Source organism: Amphiura filiformis, chromosome 1, assembly GCF_039555335.1.
Source record: "Amphiura filiformis chromosome 1, Afil_fr2py, whole genome shotgun sequence".
NCBI classification, from domain to species: domain Eukaryota; kingdom Metazoa; phylum Echinodermata; class Ophiuroidea; order Amphilepidida; family Amphiuridae; genus Amphiura; species Amphiura filiformis.
In genome coordinates this window covers 74,588,449-74,612,936 of record NC_092628.1, presented here as the reverse complement: position 1 = coordinate 74,612,936, position 24,488 = coordinate 74,588,449, and the positions used below count along the sequence as shown (strand labels likewise).

Sequence of the window (24,488 nt, the reverse complement as noted above, 5' to 3'; positions counted from 1 at the left end):
CGCATTGGCTCAACTAACTCCCAGACAGGCCGAGACAAACAAGTATGTCTATGGGCTAACTCCATTCAGGCCGGAATTAGTGATTGGTAATAATTCTTCTTGCCGCCCCTTCATCTTCAGCCGCCCCTTGCTTTCACCCGGGGAAGGGGGGGGGGGGGCTCGCGCCCCCAAAGCTCCCCTCAAAATATGCGCATGTTACGTGATCATAGTGCCTTCAAAATCGAAGTAGAAAGACCCGTGAAAAACGAAAATTACGGGTCATGTATATTCACCATCCTAATATTTCACCTGTTTAAATAATCAATAGCACAATAAGATTTGGTGCTATTGTGCAATTGACTGGTTAAAACAGGTAAAGATTTAGGACGACGAATATATATATATGACCTGTTATTTTGGTTTTTTCACATGTTTTTTACTTCGAATTTCAAGGCACATTCTACGTAATGAGTTTCCCTTCCAATAAATTATTGTAGTTCTGTGATGGTACGGTACTAAACATGCTAAATTCTACAAACTGTCTCAACTGTTTGCAGGCAACTCTAGAACTCACAGAATTACCGATATCAGCGTCTCAAAACATGACTGAGGAAGGAAATTATCTGGGAAAAGTGCAAATAAAAGTTGAAATACCTTGCTATACTAATTTATAATTTCAGATACCCTTACCCAAACATAGCAATCAGGAGGTTGAGAAGTAACACATTGCTGATAACCATGTACAGGCCCAGAAGGAGAACGCCGATAATTGTGTTTTCTGGACACATTGGCATTCCAAGTTCTACATCGGTGTGGTTGTTGGTGCATGTTCCATCAGATGGGCTCGCTATTATTGAACACAAATTAAAAACAAGTTATAGTATACTTTCGCTTCTTTTTTTATCGCTAACAAGAAAAACATCCACAGACGACTAGAATCATTTAATTCAATCATACAGTTTTCATGTAACTGTCTTCTCCTGGATATTCAACACGTTAAATTTTCTAGATTTGTTTAAAAGTAGCTGACTTAGGCTTTTTAGAGTAACACCTCGGCGTAAATTGAATAGCTTTCTCACCTACAATATCCTCGAGAAAAAGTTCCCCGTATATCTGAAAATATGGTCGGTAAAATATTGATGTCATGGTTGACATGAAGTCAGTATTTGCTCGAGGGTACTGGACAACTTGAACAGCGATTCCATAACCAAGTAGAACAAACAACATGATAACTATGAAGAGTCCTAAGTCTGCAAACTGAAAAAATATAAGAGAGATAGAAATAAATGATAACAATTCCAATAATCGTACACGGCTGCCATATTCTTCTCTTCTTGGTTTATTTGACCGCCAATTTATAGGTAAATATATTTGGCACGCAAAGAAATAAAATTTTATCCAATGTGAAATGACTTATCCAATCCAATGCGAAATGAATTCTCCAACACGATGCACTAATTTCTCCATCACGATCATTGATTTCTCCAAAGTGATGTATTAACCCAAATGCCTATAAATACCACAAAATACCACGATGAAAACCACTGCGCATGCGTGAATCGCAGGGTCTGCGATGACGCAATCATGCTATTGCTCACGGAATCGCTGCCCGGGCAGCGTTACCCGTGTGGCTACCGGTCGGTGATCGTGTGCTTGGCATGCGGGGGTCGCAGGTTCGAATTCCGGGGGTGCCAAGCGACTTCTTTGTTCATCTTCTCTCCTTTTTCGTTTCTTCTGTAACTTCGATAGCTAAAAGCAGGGTTGGGTGTTAGGGTTAATTTCCCCCATCACGGTGGATAATTCAGATCGTGTGGGAGAAACTCATTAAACCTAACTTCGCGGAGGCTTTTTGAAGGAAAGAAGAAGATGAAGAATATGTTCATTTTCTCGGATGCGGTTTTGAACCATCGACCCCTCGAGTGCTAGAAACACGGACGGTCATACCTTCCCACGGGGATTACCTTCGCCGACCAAGTCTTCCAAGCCCAGGCGCATGATGACTCAATCGCATCACGTGAAATACTTGCGATCGCAGAGGATTGTTGCTGTAGCTTTTGTGGCTGAAGCCATATTCTATAATCTTTCAATGAATTTAGTTAATTTGTTTCAAACATGATTTTTGGCATATTTGTAATGTTTACATAATAGCCCAAATTTGATTTGTATCCTTCCATAATATTTTACTAGACTAATTATTCAAATATTTTAATCGAATATCAAGCTAATGAAGAATGCAGTATATTTCCATCTTGCAATCCACAGGGCCTTTGTGCTAAATGACAAAGCTTGCAAAATGTCTACGTTTCTAATTTCGAAATTTCTCGATGTTATATATATATTATACTGCAATGTCTTTTTAGAGGGTGTAGCATTATACCGGTGCTGATAATTTTGAGAAACTGTGTGATGGGTCATGTACAGCTTACCATTTTGAAGACCATTATGATTTTTGGTCCAAGTCTTCTAGAAATCATAAAGGTATGAAGAAATCTGAAGTAGCAAAAGGACAAGTCGAAGGCAAGAAAAATCCTGCCAATTTCCTGAGTTCTATCAGGGAATTGAAGTATTACTCCCACAGCGAAGATGGATAGTATGAGTATGTCAATTATGTTCCAGTAATCACATATGTACTCCAAAAGCCTCTTCATTGAATAAGCAACACAAACCTGGGAAGAACATCAATAACAACGGCGCTTAGCTTACGCAATTACATGTAGTACAAATGTACGGTATTTAAAAATACCGCGTTTCAAGCTCGATTATTTGGGGAGGGGGATATTAATATTATTATACCTATCAGAATTATGCCTCCAAATTATACACAGATATCTTGCTAACATAAAGACAAATATTAAGCATTATATAAATGAGAAAAAAGCTGGTTCACTCCAACAAAAACCATTACTTTATAGCAAAGAAAAGACAACAGCAGATTGTAAGCAAATGTTTTTCTTAAAAATGCTCAAAAGACATTAACAGTTGGAGCTATCGCGAGTCAGCTGTTGAGCACAATTGCCATTGAAATTACACGTCCGACTGTTATGAAATTTTGGAAGACTCTCTTCGGGAAAACAGCTCGACAACAGCTTTCCCGTGACATTGTTTACTTCAAATTGTAGTATGTTAAGGATGAACATTATAATTCACATGTGAGCTTCTATGGCTATTATTGGGTGAAGGGTTTTCCCACCAGCCCACTAACTAGTCCATTGCCTGTACCTACAGTACAGTGAGTGAGCTAGAGGTCAATCATCAATTGGAGCGATGTGTTTGCACTGGATAGGGAAAACGGACAGTAACTGCATAATGATGCAGATTCTCATGCTCTGAGAGACCACCAGACATAACAGTAAAAATTGGATGCTGTATGATTTTTTAAAGTTAAATTGCATTTTTATTACTGGTCATCTTGTAACAATCTGATCATAACACTTGCATATCGAGCTTAACTCATTTATAGGAGGCTTACACATATTTCCATGTAATATATAGTTTTACGATTTTTTACCGTTTCCGATGTATCGAATCTTATTGGTTCTGAGGTCACGAACAAACATCTGATAAATCTGTCAATATACATTTGCCCTCATTGGTAGGTGGCATTTCAATGTATAATCATGCTGAGTTTGAAGAAATTACCATTTACATAACCAAAGATTTCAGAGCGGAGGTAGAACTTTTGGAATGACCCTCGTATGACCGAGTATGAACTTGACAGTCAAAAGGGGTAGATTATCGAAAGTATTACCTGTGCAATTTCCTCCCATATCATTGTTGTGCCCCATACTATTAAAAGTATTGCCAAACCTGATGGCGGAGACATAAGGGATGGTTTCGATAATAGCTCATACGAGAACAACGTCAGGAACAGCACGTAGCAGATCTGTAAATAGAACATTAAACATACTATTATACGCATTAATCGTATTATAAAGAAAATCATAGTCCTCCTTCAGCTTCCTTCCAAGTCCTCTTTACGTACTGATATCAGTAGTGAGAAGTAGCAGCCTACACTACACCGGTGTTTTAGATGATCACTTCATGCTCTCATTAAAATGCATACCGTTTATTTTGCATTATCATCACAATCAATAAAAATGCATTTATTGTGCATTAGGCAGAGTAGAAATTTAAAAAAAATAATACAAAAGGAGGAGGGGTTTGAGGAGGAGAGGCTTTTTATTTTTTTTCGAAAAATAGGTGTAAATACCAATATCTTGCGCTATATTTATCGTATACAATAATACCTGAAAAAATGAGGAGGCCTATTTTATTTCCTTGTTTTGATAGGTAGGCCTCTCTTATGATCACAGAACTTTCCAGAGGTGTATTTTGTATTATAAGCAAGGCTATAATAGAAAGCATCTCAATTTCCTTCTTTTTTCAAAAGTTATTGATAATTGAAGCGGCCTACAAAAAGGAAACGGGAGGGGATGAGAAACATTTACTCGGCCTTACAAGACGTGTGCAATAGATATGCACACAACACAGCCAATTCAAAACTATAGTTTATCCTTGATCGCCATTGTTCCCCTTTTTGGTGCGCCCTTATCTTGGAATTGCAAATTGCGGCTTTGCTAGATTTACTTTGCGTTTGTTTTGTTTAAAAGCAGGTGCTTCGAATAAATTCGAACTCAGTTGAATTGGTTTTGGTTTTATTTCTGTTTACGATTACCGTAAATATGTATTGAATGCAAGTAAAGTATAAAAGTATCCTTACACTTGGAAAAAAATCTTCAGTTTAAAACTGAACCATATTTGGGTAAATAAATTTTTTTCTTGTACATTAAGACACCCCATATTGAATCCTATGTGACCTCAAGAAGTTAAGTTACAAGCAATTGATTAGACGAAGGTCCGGTTTATTATAGTAGCAACCACGAGAGCAGACGAGAAAATGAAGAGGAAAAGAAGGAGGAGGAGGAAGAAGAAAAAGGTGATGATGATGATGATGATGATGATGATGATGATGATGATGATGATGATGATGATGACAATAATTGTGATTTGGAATTCAAGCTATTTACCATATTGTAGAAGAACTTGTGCCTTGGTGCATAGAGTCTGAGGAACCACGGGCTGGCATCCTTGTTGAATGGAAAGAAAAAACCGTGCATATCATGAAAATGGAAATATACATCGTGAAGTATTAAAAGTCAGACAGAAACATACCGACCAAGGTGCAGGGGTGGGAGGGGGATACCCCGGCTTAAAATACCGGAACAATATTGACCTGAAGTTGTGAAGTGCACCTTCCTTTTGCTCAGGTGTTAGGCCTCATTTGTCCTCATCATGGCCCATTTTAACATCAAAATTGCAAATTGTCCCGGAAGTAATTTTAGTAAACCGGTCGGCGGGACGATTGGAAAATTCCCCTGATATAAGTTTAACGACAGTTGAAAACTTTCTTGGTGAGTTCGAAAGAAAAATATTATTTTGTATGAACAAGTGAAAGATTTTGTTATTTTTATCTTACGGTTTCCAATCCTCTTTTCCATACGTTCAGCACCAAACTTTGTACATTGTCGTGGGAAAGAAACATTTGGCTTGATGATACTTCTGCAAGTCTCAGACACGTTACACCTCCCCAGTTTCCAAGGGGTTGCAAAAGAAATTCCTGGATTCGTTCCATGACCATCCCATCACGATACTTAGTGCACTCTCCAAGAATTTCACATGCGAGACCTTCGTACCTCCTGCCAAAAAAGTAAATACTTGATAACATTGGCTGGTAGGATCCAGAAGGCCCGGATACAAAGAGGCGATGTAACTATCTGTACAATCGATCATGTAAAATCAGCCACTTTTAGCCTAGCCTCTTGCCACCCCCTGGTAAATTGACCTGAGGTCTATGATCAGTCTGATCTTCAAACCGAAAGAAATAACGCCAGTAATTTAAAAACATGTATAGGCCTACACTTGTTTTGATAGTCTGCATCTTTAGTTGATAGCAGGGCGGGGCGTTTAATTTCTTCCTGCAACCATAATTGGCCGCTGTAATCATAATGGCCTGGGCAATACCACCAACCTTTAGGGTTAGTGTTATATTAGTGTCAGGGTTAGGGTTAGCGCTAGCGTAGTTCGGCCCATTATGGTTGCATAAACACTCGGCCGATTTGTATAGGGGATCCGAAATGAAATGAAAAAGGGCCCGTAAAAATAGACGGTAACTTGTATAACAAAACCTACTTTGCTTGCTCTTCTAACTCCTTTTCGTTTCTCTTGATCTTCATTGCCATCGTTTTGTACATCTTACAAGCAGTCAATGCTGAAGCCATATGTTCGTTGCCCTCATCCCAGAAATATTCCGCCATTTCATGGTAGTTATTCAAAATGGCAAATAAGAAAAGGTGTCGAAATGGATCTTTCAACAACTCTGAAATAGGTTTAAAGTGTTTATTATTATTAGCATCACGGGAATGGTTTCACATTCACATACATAATTTTCAAGAAGATCTTTTCAAGTGTAAATTAGCATACGATTTTGTGGTGTGCGACCGCATAATTAGAAAATAGAGTAAAAAACCCCTATATTGTGCACAATAACATGATCAGTCAGATCTATTTGTGTATTGGGGAAAATGTACAGATATCAGAATGTGTTGCAATGTACATGATGTAAAATGATATCTATTTAATCAGATGCAGGGAATTCCCAGATTTGGGGTTTGAGGATAGAAGCAATAGAATTTCGTAGCATATCTATGAAGTGGTCTGTTGGGCTATTCAATGTGATTGTAGCCGTGCCTTCAAAGAAGGGTACTTCCAATCCAGCCATTTGTTTTACGTAGCCAATATACTACCAATCCAGCTAGAACGAAGGAGATTTGGAGTACGGCAAAAATGTGATCTTCTCCAAAAAGGAGATAATTCTTCTGTCGACATGCTGAAGACCATGAAGGCTGATTTTGGAAACAACACACGTCTGTCAATGTAAGTTGAACAGCACTAGGAATACTGTTCAATAGAATGAATGGTGAAAGCAACACCGTTTTGTCATGTCATCTGTGCAAGGATGCAGAGGATTATGCTATTTGTCCCCAAGTATACGGTGGATTTCATGGGCCATCCGTTTGGATAATACTTTAGTCAGCAACGAGAATAAAGCGTTTGGTTGAGTATCACTTATTGTCACGAACTTGTAATTAACAATTCACTTGTTGTGAATTATATATTAGTTTGTTTGATACAATATACTTGCGTGAAAACGTCGCGTTACCAGCCAAATGTCACAACCTTTACCAGACGCAAGAAAATATGCACCGTTCTTTAAAAAGGTATTCAAAAGGAATTCCCTACATATGTTCTAAGGGGAACATAATATCACGTGACTATTCAATTATAATATAAATGTTTCCGTATCTGGGTAGTAAATTACGTCGCATGCTCAATTCATCTGACGTGTTGACAACAAAACCCAAATATGCCATTCCCGTGAATCGGTTTTTATTTGACTATGCAACAAGTTCAACCGAATTCTAACAAAACGTTAACGTAATTATTTTTACTTCAAAAATTCATCTAATGTCGAGTTTGTGAATCAGAAAAAGATGATTGTATGTATCGCCGGTTGAAACAGGAGATGTTTGTTACCATAAATTCAATTCGGTCGATTCACAATACGATGCGCTTCCAGCGTTTGCTGAGGGAGAGGTCAACTTAAATACGTAGTAAATGTCGACATCCAAAGCCCGCGTAATACAAATACAACAGAGGTACATCGCACACTGTGTATTTGTCTCGGTCCCAGCCGGTTTGTGTTCCTTCGTCACTAAAACCAAGGGGGTGACACTAAATTCACGGTTGTTCTATTAGCAACGCAAAATCTATGAAAAATTCAGCTGGTTTACTAGCTAGAAAGTGAGGCCAGTTATCGATCCGTTATAGCTCGTTATGAATAATTCATGTTCGACCCCTTGGATCATGTTAATTGAGTTTGGCAAATAACAACGTTGTTAGTTTTGCGAACTTTGCCTGTTCAATGAGAGTATAGCGCGCCCCCAATACATCTGGGCACAAAACAGGCGAAAACGATCCAGTTTAATGAAATGGCGGACGGGTATTCCCATCAGGCACCAGTGATATGTTTTTTCAAAGAAAGTCTACTAAATTTGATATGAAATGACATTTTGCAATAGCAAAGTCAAAATTAGGACTTGCTGTCAATAATATGAAGGAAATATGTGACAGAGGCAAGGTGGGAAATACAAGTAGTAGGCCTATTTAAGTTATAATAACCTTTGATACCCGACCTGACCTTCCATCATGGCGCCTTATTCGTCTTTATGTATTTCTATTATGCTCTCAAGTAAAATAAAATACCAATCTGCTCTGAGCAGACAATGTTAGGCCTACTTGGCTCCCAGCATTATTGATTTTATACGGAAGTAAAGAAATGCACAGTGTATGTGCATGATGTGCATGATACTCCAAATATTTACGGTAAATCTGAATAGTGGTCACATGTTAACATATCATGTGTTCGGGAAATCACGTGGCAACATTTTAAGATTTCAGGCTTGTTTACTAGTTAATTGCCATTTGTACTCTTTATTATTTATCTTTGTTAATTAACATATATTTTAAATGCTGATAAATCGTGGTTGGCTACCCATGATATCTGTTAAATTCAATGTTTTATGAATATAATTCTACCACGCAGAGGGGGTCACGCAGCAGAATTTCACATCACCTGACTTAGCTACATTTCGAAGCTCTGCTCTTCAAATTCATGTAAATTTCAAAGTTTATACATTTAATATATTTAATATGATACTAATTTTTTGTTATAACCAACTGGTACACGAAATATACTAGCTTATTACCGTATACAGAAAGGTGATTATCAGCCTTCACTCAGCAAATTGACATGCCCGGCATATGCAGCCATTCTCCGTCTGGATAACATGACTGTCGCCCTCAATACGTCTGGGCGCAAATTTAAATAACAATACGCTATTTACATATCAATGCGGCCTCATGCTAATTAAAGCTGCCCCATCCAGGAGTTCATCTATGCTAAAACAAACCGTGTGGCGACAAACCGTGAAATGACAATCGCTGATTGGTTATTCTTAGTCAGTGGGAGTGGTCTAGTTCGTAGACACATTTCTGATTGGACAATCGCATGATTTCGGGTGCCGTCTATCAGGCCGTAGACGACCCCACGTCATCATGCGTCTTGATAATGCGTAACACGCGTGTAGAGGTGCGCGTGTGTATCGCGCTGGATGCGTAGACTAGTGCGGAATATGCGAACGCGCTAGCAGTACGCGCAACAGAATGCGTGAAGTTGTAAACAAGTTTCGTTCATTTTATAATGAGGGGAGTTTTTATGACGGTAACTTAGTTTTTGCTTAAAAAATTTTTTTACAGTTATTAAAATAATATTTAACTGACTAAGAATGAGAATAAACGATAGGAATTTTTATTTTGCCTATCCTCTACCTATGATAGACGACAGGCAGGTCCCATATTTTTATCGTAGTGGATACCGGCTGCGCCGGCATCCACTACTCAAAATATTGGACCTGCCTGTCGTCTATCACACGGTAGAGGATAGGCAAAATAAAATTCTATCGTTTATTCTCTAACTGAATCATAGGCCCTCATTATTTGTAGATACCGCAAACGCAAAATATACGCTAGCTTAGCAGCCACTGAGGCACCAATCGTCTGATATCGCCTTTCATGTCAGAGACTCGCACCCGGGGACTCGCAGCGCGTACTCACGTACGTTGTGTGGATTTATGTTACCGCATAGCTGTCCATCAACCGCTGCATGCGCTGAAGCCCAGCGCTAATTGACAGCCAATTCTCAGTCTTAACATTTTATGATGATGATGATTGGCCAATCAGAAAAGACGTATTATGAAATTGTCGCCAGACGGTTTGTTTAGTGACGAAGGAGCACAAATCGGCTGGGACCGAGACTAACTGAAATGTCAATATAATGATATTACACGCGAATGCGCAGTAAAAGTGTAATTTACAATAATAGTAGATCCATTTTCGTCTATTGATCACACGGAATCCTCCGTGCATCACACTCGCGTGAAAATCTAATGGTGGCTAGAACGGCGATGTCGACCCTGAAGGTAAAAAATTGGACTAGCAAGAACAACCGCTGGCGGCGCACCGTATTGTCAATCGCCAGATGATCAATGATGGACAATGTCGTATGTACATTCTCATCTTCTCTGTTACAACAAAAACTGTGCGCTCATGCATGCAGGGTGTATGGACAATAACAGCCTTCCTGGCCCGATAGCTCCGTCGTTTCTTGCTCAATTTTCACAAATAATGAGATGTCAAATTAAAGAAATTCTCTTTCGGGTTATTGTTTTATTGATCGACGTATGGGTGTATAAAAATTGAGCAGTTAGTCTATGTGTATAGGAGAGGTGATAGTGAACATACTATAGCTGACCTGTTTCAGTCGTGTTGCTGCTATCATATGGGTTGACGTTTCCTGTCAGTTTATGTATGAGGCGACCTATGGCATCCAGGTTTTCCTTTTCCTGAATACAAGAGAATACTACAAAATGTATTGCTAGGTTTGGTTAAAGAGATTGAAGAAAGAAGTTTAACATGTTTAGTACTTATTCATAATTACATACTGGCGTAGGTACCGGGGATTGAGGTCACCATCCCTGACGAAGCTTGGCCGTGTTTGGCCAGGCTTATCAATTGAATAGAGGATACCAAATATGGTGACATCATGCGCGTTTCCACAATGACGGTATAATGGAAATCCGTGGTCACATGGTTAAGGGCTCGGATAGAGACGTTTGCACATTTTTGTGGGACCTGTGAACACATCAGACACACCAAGTTACATTCCGAATACGGGGAATGTCCTTCAGTGCATTCGGTACATTCACAGGTTTAGGGCGCCATTTTGTATCCTTGGCCCCGGGCGCCACAACCCCTAGCTACGCCACTGTTTACTACTCATAATTAATTTAACTGTCTCTATACTACGAGTTATTGATGTAAGCCATGTAAACCGTTTGCTATTTTAGTATACCAGAAATGTTTAAAAAGTCACTTACAAGCTTTGTCAATGGCGACTTTTTAGCCTGAAAAAAGGATTTACAACAGAGTTATTATATTATAATTCCAAAGAAAACAACATTATACTAAATTGTACAGTACATGATGCCCCAAAAGTAACAATCACCCGTTAGCTCATAGACAATATTGTTCAAGGACAATATTGTTCAAGGTTGCGCCGCACGCTTACAAAGAAACAATGTTGCTCCCAAAACAATAGCAAACAAGCTTAAACTATAAATTAGCCACCGATAGGGGGCAGGGTCTGAAGAATGAGGGAAATTGTGGGGTAAAAAGTAAGTAGTTTTTGGTGATACTGGGATCCTAACCCTAACCCACTATCCCTAAACCTAACCCAATAACCCTAACCCAATAACCCTAACCCTAATTCACTAACCCTAACAGACTAACCCTAACCCATTAGAACCCTAACACACTAACTCTAACCCTAACCCACTAACCTTAACCCTAATCCTAACCCACTAACCCTAACCCACTAACCCTACCCCTAACCCTAACCCACTAACCCTAACCCTAACCTTAATGTAACATTGACCAACAGTAACCTTAATGTAACATTGCCCAACAGCTACCTTAATGTAAAACGTTCACGTTGAGGGTGAAGCTAAATGCAAATATGAAACAACATTTGGATACCTGCTGGTACAAGTATTCGAGCTCCTTTCGTGTCAGATAAGCTTCCAGATCTACGACTCCATTTTCCATGAATAGCTTGACAAATTCTGGTTGGTTATTAACCAGTGCAGTACGCAATCTTTCCTTGAAATTGTCCGTTTCAGCATTGTAAGCCTGTTATGAAATAATATCAAAGTCATCTCTACATGAAATAATGACCATTGACCCTGTATTAAAGCCTTAAGGGTACTTGCCCATCAATTTCATTCAGGGGCGTGTTTGAAAAACGGCACAGCGCATTGGTAAAAAGAATAAAAAATACTAAAATTCACACCGGGGTTCGAACCACTGCCAAGGCATTATGAATGCTAAAGATGCCTACTGTGCCACGATGGCTGTGGTTAACATTCGGCGATTTTCACAGTTATACATATCAACACGTTTCTAGTGTGTTGAAAATAAGATTTTTTGTAGGAATACAATCATAAATAGACATATGACCCTACTTGTCTGTTTGTTTTTCATTTAATACAAATAAATTTGGATGAATTGAACTGATATGACTCTTAAGACTTGTGATAAACGACGATTCATTTTGTAATAATAAAATGAAAACGCTGGGTCATTCACGACGTTATTGTGAGGTGAGGTCAAACCCTTGGTAGCGACCACGCAGATACGTGTATACTTGCGCGATCAATACTCAATGATCCAGACAATACCATTTGAATATACCGCCCTTATGTATGCATCTGCTTGACACATCGGGTCACTTGCGGGAAGATATAAACTGCTCAAATAAAGAAAGTCCGCAGTCATGTAACTCGTCCTACTTCAAAACCTGACCTTGTTATGGCAATTTGATTGATACGGCCGTGTGCAGGATCTTGTTAGCTCTAATTTGATACCAAATTTACTACCAAACACTCAACAGTAACAAGGATTGATACCAGTTTATGGCATTTAATGCATTTTCAAAAGTTGCAAATCAAAACGATACACGCGGTCGAAATTGCTTAGCGTGGCAATGTGGTCAAGCTTGTTTGCCCACGATGAACCCATGTCGACTATCCGAAGTGCGCGCTTTATTCAATTGTTAATTTAAAACGCATGGATTGTTACAGTGCTTTACTGATGAATACTAGGGCACGATGCGATCGATATGACCAAGCGGTTGTTTCGGGCTATGTTAATGGTCGTACTCTGCCATTCGCCTACAGATCCGCGTGCTCCGTTTTTCATTTGCAACTTTTGAAAATGCACCAAATTTCATATACAGGTATCAATCTCTGTGAATTAAGAGTTTTGGGTACCAAATTTGGTATCAAATTGGAGCTAACAAGATTCTGCACACGACTTTATCAATCAAATTGTCATAACAAAATCAGGTTTTGATGTAGAACCGGTTACATGACTGCGGACTTTCTTTATTTGAGCAGTTTACTATACCCTTATAGCTTGCAATAGATACCCCACCGTAAATAGCTCTCTTCATTGCCTCTCTGTGCCAGTATATATATAAGTGTAGTGCACGTAATTTTGAATCATATTTTGTTCAAAAATGATAGGAAGGAAGTGTTGCAGAAAGGTAAGCGTACTCATTATTTATTCAAAATTTATTTATTTATAAAATCCGAATGTGAAATCCGAAAAAAATGTCAGGTCAAAATTCTCACCCTAGAAATATTGTGAAATAAAATCGAATCAAATTTAGGCTCCGCAAACAACGTCCAATTATTCCCAGCGGGGTTTGCTACACGCGTATATAATAAATTATGATTTGGGGCTAATTTGAGAAGCGTTATGCCTCAAGTTTCAAAATACACCGAGTGCACCTTTTTTGATCAAAAACCTCCACAATTCAAGACTGTGTAAAACTAAATCAAGAATTATCTGGGATAACTGCAACTAAGTATATGAACGTTATGATCTAAGCTACCAGATGCATCATTAATTTCATGAATATGATATTTAGTTGTGGAAATATATTACTTTAATATGTTGGCGGGATTATTTCCCGCCAAAAATTTCAACCAAAAAGAGAAAGTGCCCTTAATGTACGATCTTTTTTCAGAATATACCTTTATTTTTTTCAAAACCGATTTTGTTTTGGCATATTTGTAATACTTACACATGTTCCAACTTAAATCTATGAGCAAACTGTCAAATTCGCCCTATTTGTAGTAAAACGGGATGATTTTCTGTTGGTCCGACATATTATCATAATTTTTCAGATTATGATAATATGTCGGAACGATCTTAAATCGTAGTCTCCTACGATGCAAGTTTGGTTACGCTCCCTCCACACGTGGAGGGAGCGTAACCAAACTGGCTGCGTAGGAGACTAACTCTGAGGCCGTACTCGCCGTCCTATCAAAAAGTGCGAGATATTTCGAGTGATAGAGGTGAAGTTTATGATGTTTCTTTGCAAATTTCCAATGTTTTTCGCGTCCAAATGTATTGGGAACTTTCATAATGATTGCATTTTATCATTTTGGAAGAAAAAAAGAAAAATCTAAGAATTTAAAAAGATCGTACATTAAGGCTTTAAGTTATTATTCATTAAAAAAAATCTAATACTGGTACTAAACTTTTGTAACTCCGTTTGCTACATTGCCTCCTGGTCCGGAGGGTGGAGGTCTTTGAAAATACTTGTACGAGGATGTGCCATGCAGTCTTCACCTAGGTTTCATTATCATTGAGGTATAGGACTTTCTATTTTTTAGGAGAAGAGCAGGTAGGGCAACTAGTTGATTATATATCTACATGTTTATACTACATGCTGTAAGAAAATTTCAGAAAAATAGCATGGGACATTTTTAAAAATTGCATTTTGTTACTAAAATTGAGGTTCTAGTGCCTCCCTCAACGGGCACTCTCTCCATAACGGCCCTAAATAAAAACGTCCTATTCTTTTTTTCCAACATTTTGCATATGATGTAGATTTAACATCTGAAATATAGTGCAATTGGTGTCGTTGCTGCTCTTCTAAATTGATTCATAAAATTTCCGCCCCAGACCAAGGTGGCGGGGGTACTTCCGGAAGCTGACTTTCGCTATACTTACTTTATGCTGTTTTTGCAACCCATAAGCATACGAAAATTTTGCTCAAATGCGTCTAATTGGGCGCATCGTTCTCCACCAATCGATATACGAAAATTGGTGGAAAGGTACCCCAAAACCGTGGCACATCCCCGTACACCTTCAACCAAGAAGAACCCCCGGTCCTCGTTAGAAAGCACGACAGGACATCGAGAGAATAACACCAAGGTGTGTCAAATTGAAATCGAGTTTGCAGGGACACCCCGGAGGGACACCAAATGGACAATATACCGAGAAATACAGAACGGAAGGTCGGAAGCTATTACAAGACGATTAGTCCACGTGTTAAAGCGGAAAATGTTACAAATATTAAATCGTTTCTAATACGAATACGCAGCTGAGTCAACAGCGACGCCATATTAACAAAAAACGCGAAATATAAAACTGCATCGCAAGCGGACCTTGATAAAAAATCTGGAGATCAAGCTATAACTAAAATTACGCATTTCGCAGTTAAGGTGGCCCCACACAAAGGTGGGTAAATAACAAAGGTTTTTAAATACAAATAATATGCAATATGCAAATAAGCTCATTAATATTCATAAATATGCAACTAACATGACATAAAAGTATACACAACATCGGCCCACCATATCCTATCACAATATCAAGTTTGTTGATCGGTTATTGCATTTATGTTCCGCAGTGAATTAATGGTTTTGCTTCCGCCTGGACACCCGGACGGCAACCATCTGGGTGATACCATGTGTGGGGGCTAAAAATTCTGACATTAGGGAGTGTTCATTAATACTTTGGTAGGGGGGGCTGGTCTAACTCAAATTTTTCGCTCGAAAACTTTTTTGACCCCCCTGCGATGGACCGCTAAACTTTTTTGACCCCCCTCTTTTGACAGACAAAACTTTTTTGACCCCCCCCCCCATTATTGTATAACAAACATTATACTTAATAATGTTGTTTCTAGTGGTGTGGTATCTGGGTCACATGTCATTGAGGGAGGCAAATGTTTGAAACATTCCCGGTGGGAAAATTGCACATGAAATACAAGCACAATGAAATTTTCATTTTATACTTAATTTAGATTTCTCCCAAATCAGGGTATTTATCTGATTTTACAGGGATAAATGAAATAGAGGATTTATTTGGAAGTTCATAGGCACATCAGCATATAATTTGAATCCGTGCGTGGCTATTATGATAGTACAAATGCGCGCGAACCGCGCAAAAAATTTGGCCATATTGAAGCTTGAATGGTCAAATATTGTTAAAATTGGAACTAATTTATGCAAAAAGTTAAAATGGTCAAATATGAGATTAATTTGGTCACGCAAATGTACACAGGTATCAGTTTTGGCCCCCAAAGACCGTAGCACCTGGGCCTGTACCCACTCTGTCTTATGGAAAATCTACCCATGGGCCTATGTGTACAATTAATTTTGCAATGAGAAATAGAAAACTATTTATTTGCAATATTTTCTTGACTTAGTTGTATTTTGATCAGATTGGTACATAATCATGTTTGTAGCCTATTTTGTAGAGATATAAAATACTATGATAAAAAGTGCCAGTATTTCTTAGACAACCCAGATGTTGCATGTTGCTGATCATCTTTAATGTTATATTAATTAATAGATATGTGTACACTAAGTGCCATAATTTTTTCAAACAAAAGCACTGAACACCAGAACTTGCCCATGTTAAAAGTGATATAGATGGTCTCAATGCGCGCGAAGCGCGCAAATTTTGTTGGTTTTTAAAGGGGAAAACTTTTTTGACCCCCTTTCCTACCACCTAAAACTTTTTGGTCCCCCCTCTTTTAAGGTCCAAAACTTTTTTGGCCCCCCTCCCTTTTTACCAGCCCCCCACCAAAGTATTTCTGAACACTCCCTTAAGAAAAAAAATGGGTACGCAAACTAAAAGAAAGCGCAGTGATTTTATAGTGCGTTACGCACAGGCACAACGTATAGACGTTGATCTACAAGCCTCATCAGGTGTGTCGAGGCTTGTGGAACAGAGGTTTGAAGGAGAGTGGAGTGTGTTGGTAACGGGGCCCCACCTAGACTGTCCCACAGTCTCAGTTCCATCTCTGGGTAAATAATTAGAGCTAAAACCACCTTCTCCTTCTATGTTCACTTTAATAATAATACCAACATACCACTAAGCCCTGACTACCAGTAACAAAGTTATAGTGTTCCTGGAGCACTGTGTGTCGACGAAAACTCAATTAATTTACAGACCAACTTGCTTAATTTTTTTATAATAGCTCTCCTAATCCGAGACTGTTACATTTTGATAGTATACTTATAATGTAACGTGACTGGTGCGTCAATTATGATAGCCCCGCCCCATTGTTAATTCAAATATGGTAGGCACATAACATGCATGACCCAGTTCCATTGTCATTTTGCGCGCGCGTTGGTTATGATCAATAGACTATCAATGAAAACCGATTTCAAATATCGCCTTGCTTGCTGAGATCTACACTGATTTGTGTTCAGGCTACTACCGTTTAATACATAAACGGCAAGACAGTGAGACCACGGACGTGATATATAGATAACTCGTCTGACCCAGGATCGGTAAAAGTGAATTCCCACAAAATGCTGGTAACTGGAAGGCAAATTGCCTACAGATTGGGAGGGTCCATGTATCGGGTTTATTTAATGTTATATAATCTACATTACCAGGCCTTCTCCATGGACCCGAGGGAGGGTCGAGGCTCCACCAAGCAGCTGGTCTGAACAAACTCCCCACAGCGGCAGTTTCTCCAATTGTTGTCTTTCTTTATATAGAGACATTTGAACAACAAGACTGAGTATCACCCTGGACCCCCCCCCCAAAAAAATTGCTTCGTTTTGCTAACGACACATCATTATCGTCAACAAAGGTGAGTCAATCAAACTTCGCTGTGTATAACCACTGCAATAAGGACACTTAGTATTCTTCAATCCAGAAGAAGCAGCCATACTTGACAAGGAGGAGAAGTGGTCCGAGAGAGGAGTTAAGTAAAACATAAGGCAGAGAGTGGAAGAGCCCGCTCTTAACAAGAAAGGGGAATTCGCTGCCAATTGTCACACGCATGAGGATTTGTGCACGCATGGGACAAGGCATTACATTCCTCGCCCTTTGACGTCACACCATCATCAGTCACGTGTCTGATGAAATCTGATGGTTTCGGACGCAACATAGCAAACCGAGTTGCAAAGATTTAGTACCAGTATTAGATTTTTTAATTTCAAAAATAACGATCTAATTATTATTATTCAATGATTTTTGACTCAATTCATGTAAGGCATCTAAAGCGGTAAAATTCATAGGACCTTCTTATTTATCAATTCCGTTACTTTTAAATACTGCTTTTCATTCCTTTCATTAACCATCAGACAAGTAATCAGAAAAAGATGAAAATGGCTATTGTTTAAAGTTCAACGTGTCACTGTCGTGACGCGTCGCCCATGATAATGTTGGTACCCCATTGAGTAAAACGACAAAACTAAGTTACATAGCCAACTAACTTACATTCGTGTATTAAACTTGCACTTGAGTAAAAGGAGAAAACTTACATGCCAGTCTAAATTTTCTACCATGGACACGAAGACCTCATTCGTAACGATGTCACAACGATTCCATTTTTGCGCAAGATCCAACTGACGGCTAAATACAGAGTCCTCCTGATAAGCTGTAGGTAAATCGATCAATCGATCATTTGGGTTTAGAAAGTGATGTAGGCAAAAAAAATAATTGTTTGCTTGCCCTCCACCGATTGACCCAAAATTGGCCAACATCAGGGCAGGCCCTTTAAAAACCTTTTTTTTTTAGTTTTTAGTTTATAATTTTAATGGTGTTTTATTTTTTTTTCTGTGTCTAAATTTCATTTCAAAGCTAAATTTGGCCAACAACATTTTTCTTAAGAAGAAAATCATTATTGTAAACTCATTATAACATTTATAACTGTTCATTCCTGCAATGTTTCCAATAAACTTGGTGTCTTATGCCTGTAAGTATGCAGTCGTTCTCATTGAATCAATTTCTATCTTGCGCATTGAAGTCCTGAAGTGAAGTATTGGTACACCTTTCCTTTCTCCCTTTGAAGTGCAGGCTTCATATAAACGAAGATAACTCGCACTACGGTGTACACATGCGTCGTCTCAAGGCGACAGAAATTTTGATCACGGTGCAAATATATACAAGGTGCAAGTAAAAACTGGCAATGCACATGACTAATGAGCATTGCCCACAGGCCTATACCACACACCGACATCGCCTGGCTAATAATTACCTAGTACAGCAGAATTACTAAAATAAATATCTGGGATCGATACACGTGAATGTGCTATGCACGATTTGATATTCAGACGATAAATCTTTGGATACCGGGGTAGAAAATGATGAATATCTCCCGTAATTGATTTAGTCTAAAGAATCCAGATTCCTTGCACTTGAATATATATGTTCAACGGATATGATAGTCATTAGCTAGCGTCTTGAGAAAGAAGCGTGCGTCTTGAACTCAATCTGTATAATGAATTGAAACCAGTCGTTCTTGACAAATAAAATATTGAAGAGAACACAGCACTAATTTAATCAAACCCATGTCAAAACTCTTACCAGTCATGAGGGCTTGAAGAATCAATTGATCCATCTCTGAATTGGGCTCATATACGTTCACCAAATGTCGCTTTTTCATTATAGAATCCTCCATTCTTTTCATCAACCTTTTCACCTTTTCATTTTTGTCAACCTGAAGCTTGATAATGTTGTTCATTCGTTTCCGAAGCTCTTCTGTGTCCCTGAAAAGGAAATGGAAAACTGATTTTCATCAAGGTATTTTATACGTCCCGGTGTGTGACAAATTTAACGATGGCCCTCCAGTGTTTCTATTTCAATTTTATAGAAATACACTTTTATTATAATAAAATAATTAATAGAATAAGCGCCATAATGTCAATTTTAATTTGATGGTAAGAATAAGTCGATGGAACACGATAACGAAACGAACGGAAGAATGGTGGAGCATTTTTCTGTCAAAATACAGACCGACCATTCGGGGGCAAAGACGAAACAAAATTCCCGGTTGCATCATTTTGACCCGGTAACCGGTAATATCGGTAGAATATATACTTATAGTGGTCTTTTTAGAAAGACTATATATGTAAAGTCTTCGGGCTTACAAAATAAGGGGGGTAAAATATGTTCAGCTTAAGATGTGCTTTGGTGCCACTTCCAGTTCCCTGTATTTACCAATTAATCAATCATTATATAAAAAGTATGAGTAAAATGTTGTTATTACGCTCCTGTTTTTGCAGTTGAGCACTTCCTGACTATCTCCGATAGACAGACTGACTCTGGGATAGACTTTGGCTGTGTTGACACCATGGAATGTATATTCTTTCACATTCCTAAGAGATGGTAGTCCACCTAAAGCATTTCATTGTGTCGTCTGACGATTGCCTATTAGGCATGAAACTCAGAGTAACGACTACCTATTCTGGAAGGTATGTTCTTTGAATTTATATATGGTCAATTCCAGCCAAAGCGGTACAAAATTCTCTCTGGGGGCCATTTGAAAATGTTTTCCTTTTCAATTCTAGACTTATCAAATGAGACGATCATATCTAGTGAATCATCAGGTGGAAGTGCCATCGGATTGAAAAATAACTTTTCTTGCTAGACCAAATAAAGTGTTAAATGCGCATATGCATGTTACCCACGAATTCAAGCCTTTTTCACCTGTTGTACGCCATAAAATTTCACTTTCTTTAATATCTTTCAATATTTTATGTGTGACTCATATACACTAGAAATCGGTGAAGACTTTGAACGTAAAATAGAATTTTATTACACATATCTACAAAGAAATATTTTAGTTATTACAAATTTTAAGAAAGAACCAGGTGTACAGTTAAGATTGTGTCAATTCTTCGAACTCTTTCCAAAGTGGCTGTCATTTAACATTACTGTATTATTTTGAAAGATTAGAATAAATGCTTCATTTAAATATAAAGTTAGATTTTGTATCTCGTCGCAGGATGAGGATCTCGGATGGATTCGTGGGTAACAGCGTCTGGAAAATAGCAATTCCTAATAATTTTTTAAACTAAAAATAAAAAATACTTTTCCGTATGTGAATAATTCAGGCTGCAATTGCACTAAAATGAATTTTAATCAAAATACAGACTACATGGAATATTTAGAATGGATCATTATGGCATTTTGGGTATAAAAATAATAAATAATGAAGTTGCCAAATTCAAATAGACAGAGCAAACAGTTTTATATTATTATTTTAGTGAAATCATTCCATATTTTCATGCAGCAATATTCTATTAACTCGTGTTTGACAGTTCCTATGAACTAAAACACTATCAATACATTGTTAACTATAATTTAAGTAGGGATTCGTGGGTAACCAAAATGTTCGTGGGTAACATATTTGAAGGTATGTATTGGTAAGCGGCAAAATAGAAAATATTACAGAAGGTTGGAAACCATCATGCGGTTATTCCTCCATTGTGTTTCAATGATTCCCGTTTCTCTAACCAATTGCATTTACCCAAAAATGGTAATTTAGGATAATCAATCAAAACTTCATGATACAGCTTCAGTATACCTTCAAGAGGACGCTATTAAACAGGACTGTTTTGGAACCTATTTCGCATGTTTTCAAAATGTTAAGATGCATAAGAAACATATACTTTACGAGTAAATCCTTGGATTCGTGGGTAACGCCGAATTCGTGGGTAAAGCTATAAGTACTATAGTGCCGTTTGGGGTTTGCGTTTCTTAGGTGCATAAACTGTAAGTACTGAAAAAAATATAGCATACCCATGGCTTGAATATGTGCTGATTTAAACTTAAAATAAACAATCTCCTTGTTTTCAAGGTTAGCATCTATTCGGGATTCGTGGGTAACAAAAGTTTAAACCGTCGTAGATTCTTTTTAAAACGGTGAACGTATTTTTACGATTTACAATTTTAAGCGCTTGTCAAACTAAATTCAGTGTCCAAAGTCATTAAATGTTAATTTAAGTTATGGCAATTATATTTGCTGGACTCGTGGGTAACAGTTGATACGTGGGTAACGTCAAATTTGATTTTATGGAATTTTATGGGTAAAACATATTTGCATAAAAAAATCACTTGGACCTCAGAATTATAGAACGAAACTTCGTTTCATGATATAGTCATTTATGGCATATTTACTTAACATTTTTCAGAACGATCATTTTATTTTTGATACGCGGGTAACAAAATTATTAGCCAAATTGACTTAATGGCCTCTAGAGTCCACAAACTTTGGTGGAATTCAATCGTTTTACATATGATGAGAGATCATGCAAACATCTTTCTAACGGTGATAATTTCATTTTGATTGAAGGACATTCAATGACATATATGGTGCTTTATCTTTGAATTCGTCGGTTACGCCAATTCATTTAAGCCATCATAACTTGTCCCCTGGTATGACTTGCTAGTAAAGGCCTATATGCACAAAGAGAGCACATTGGACGTGACATGATATGCTCCATCAATAACGTGATTCCCTTTATTAATGACATTTTAAAGTGGAAAGTTAACATAGAGAGAATTTTGTCCCGCTTTCGCTGGAATTGACCATATACCTTAAGGCGATTCAATACCCTGATTTTCATCAGTACCCATCTTCTTTTTTTTGTTGCAAATTTATAAAGTATATAAATATGTTCATCATCTCATATGTCCTGAACTTATAAAATATCTCTACATACAAAGTGGTTTTAAACCATTTTAGAAAATCATTTTAGCCCTATATATTTTTTTGTTTACTGTATCCTGGTAACTGAGATGTGTGTTTCATAACAAACCATAATTTATTCTATTGAACATGTCCAAGTAGAATACATGAATAGAATACATTAAATCCTTTGTTATACTATCTATAGAAATATACTCACTGATTATAACACTGAATAAATTAAATAGGCCTAAATAATCTCTTCCACATAGACAATTTAATACTACACCATGTATGTATCTTCTATAATATGTTGTTAGGAGAAGAGATTAAAAAAGGCTATAAGGTCATCAAAGGTCAGGTTATAGGTCAATTGGTTCAGGCCAAATTCAGGCATCAATTTTGAATACATGTGATAGTCTGTGATATCATACATGTCATAATGAGGCATCAATTTTGATATTTTGTCTGTTACTGGATATATAATGGAAATGTGTGAGGTGGATATACTCAAATACCTTGGGATGTAAATGGTGAGTACAATTTAGATTGCCTAGTTGAGTTGGATTGGGCAAATAAATATAAAATAGTTACCAAAATCACAAAAATGAAGCTGACGGAAAACTACCTAATATGGTGGTATAGGTGACAAAAATACAATCTTTTTCAACATTGCTGTAGTGTGGTTGTGGTAACCTGTTACCTATGGCTTAATTAAGTTTCAGTGACATAGTGTTGCAAGTTCAAAATACAAAATATAGCTCGACATTGAAAATAGAAGCATTTTAACCGGTTCGTTTTTGATAGTTGTGGAGCACCAAGTTCATGAAGTCATAAAAGAAATCAGGGACCACTTATTCCCATTTTACATATCAACATTATTTCCCTAATGTGTTAGCAACACATATCCAAAATTTTAACGAAATCCGTTGATAGTAAGCTTTCCAAAATGAAGTGAATTTAAATCATCAGTGATGTACCTCCTTTTGGCTTCTATTTTTTTTTTGTAATTTCTTCACAAAATGCAAAAAAAAAAAGCAAAATAAATCAATGGGTGTAGTACCCCCTTAATATTATACATATATACAAATACTTTAGATATATTATACCTGTTCAAACCGTCGCTTTTGTAGGCCATTGATAAAACTCCAGCAGCTCTTCCAGAAGGGTTGACGACAACGATTGGTATGTCATTACTGACTGCTTTGCATGCATGATACATGACTCCTGTTCCTCCTTCAATGCATATGCAAACCACAGGTACCGAATCGTCTGAAAAAAAATACCAGCAACAAAAAAAGTTAGCAAACAAAACTTCAAATCCAGGGTAACCTAATCATCTCAGTATAAATCGTGTCACATATAGTATGTCGCAAGATCCGGGTGCATTAGCGTCAGAGGGGTGGTGGTGGTGGTAGGGTGGTGCGGTGGTGGTAGGGGGGTGTTAGGGGGTCAGAGTGCCGAAAAAGGAAAAGAAAAGTGGAAAGGAGCCTGTGTCCCACCAAAATGCACCTCTGGGCCAAAATAGTGTAAAATGCTAAATTTTTGCGTGCTTTTGCGCGCACATTGTCACAATGAAGCCCTTTTTTTTGGACGCTTGCTCGAGGACTTAACATGTATATCTCTCTAAAAAACCGGTATGTGTATATATCCCACTGATAACACCGGGTCAATGAATAGCCTTTAACAATGAAATGAGCCATTTCTTGTTTTAGTGATTCTGTATTCTGATTGTGCACGAGTGTGCTCATATTTTTACTGACTGAAAAATTTTGTTTGCTCAAGCTTTTGACAGGAGTGTTTTGTAAATAGAAATATCTCCAACAATAGGAAACATACCAAATAGAAACATAGAATTATGTGTTTGCTGAAGACACCAGCTAGCTAAGACACATGCACAGACAATCTTCCATGCAGCATAACATGTCTAAAATGAAGACACAATTCAAGATGTGTCTATATACCGGCTACAATTGACACGTCTTAGCCCGCTGGAACGGGTCGACGGGTAGCCGGGACGCGAACTTTTTTTCCGTAGTTAACA

At 37.9% G+C, this 24,488-nt stretch overlaps 1 protein-coding gene across 1 annotated transcript in view; it reads right to left on the bottom strand.

The window, feature by feature from the left end:
* Positions 1 to 23,666, bottom strand: part of LOC140162976 (transient receptor potential cation channel subfamily M member 5-like) — a 28,142-nt gene extending 4,476 nt beyond the window's left edge. Inside the window, exons 1-13 of the mRNA XM_072186303.1 lie at positions 23,554 to 23,666; positions 19,339 to 19,520; positions 18,294 to 18,409; positions 11,692 to 11,844; positions 11,034 to 11,060; positions 10,409 to 10,499; positions 6,169 to 6,355; positions 5,456 to 5,675; positions 5,007 to 5,066; positions 3,728 to 3,862; positions 2,406 to 2,645; positions 1,059 to 1,236; positions 670 to 826 (exon numbers count right to left, since the gene is read on the bottom strand). Of these exons, the coding sequence (XP_072042404.1) occupies positions 670 to 826; positions 1,059 to 1,236; positions 2,406 to 2,645; positions 3,728 to 3,862; positions 5,007 to 5,066; positions 5,456 to 5,675; positions 6,169 to 6,355; positions 10,409 to 10,499; positions 11,034 to 11,060; positions 11,692 to 11,844; positions 18,294 to 18,409; positions 19,339 to 19,520; positions 23,554 to 23,666 (1,859 nt within the window). The remainder of the gene's footprint in view (positions 1 to 669; positions 827 to 1,058; positions 1,237 to 2,405; positions 2,646 to 3,727; positions 3,863 to 5,006; positions 5,067 to 5,455; positions 5,676 to 6,168; positions 6,356 to 10,408; positions 10,500 to 11,033; positions 11,061 to 11,691; positions 11,845 to 18,293; positions 18,410 to 19,338; positions 19,521 to 23,553) is intronic.
* Between the last annotated feature and the right edge of the window lie 822 nt (positions 23,667 to 24,488).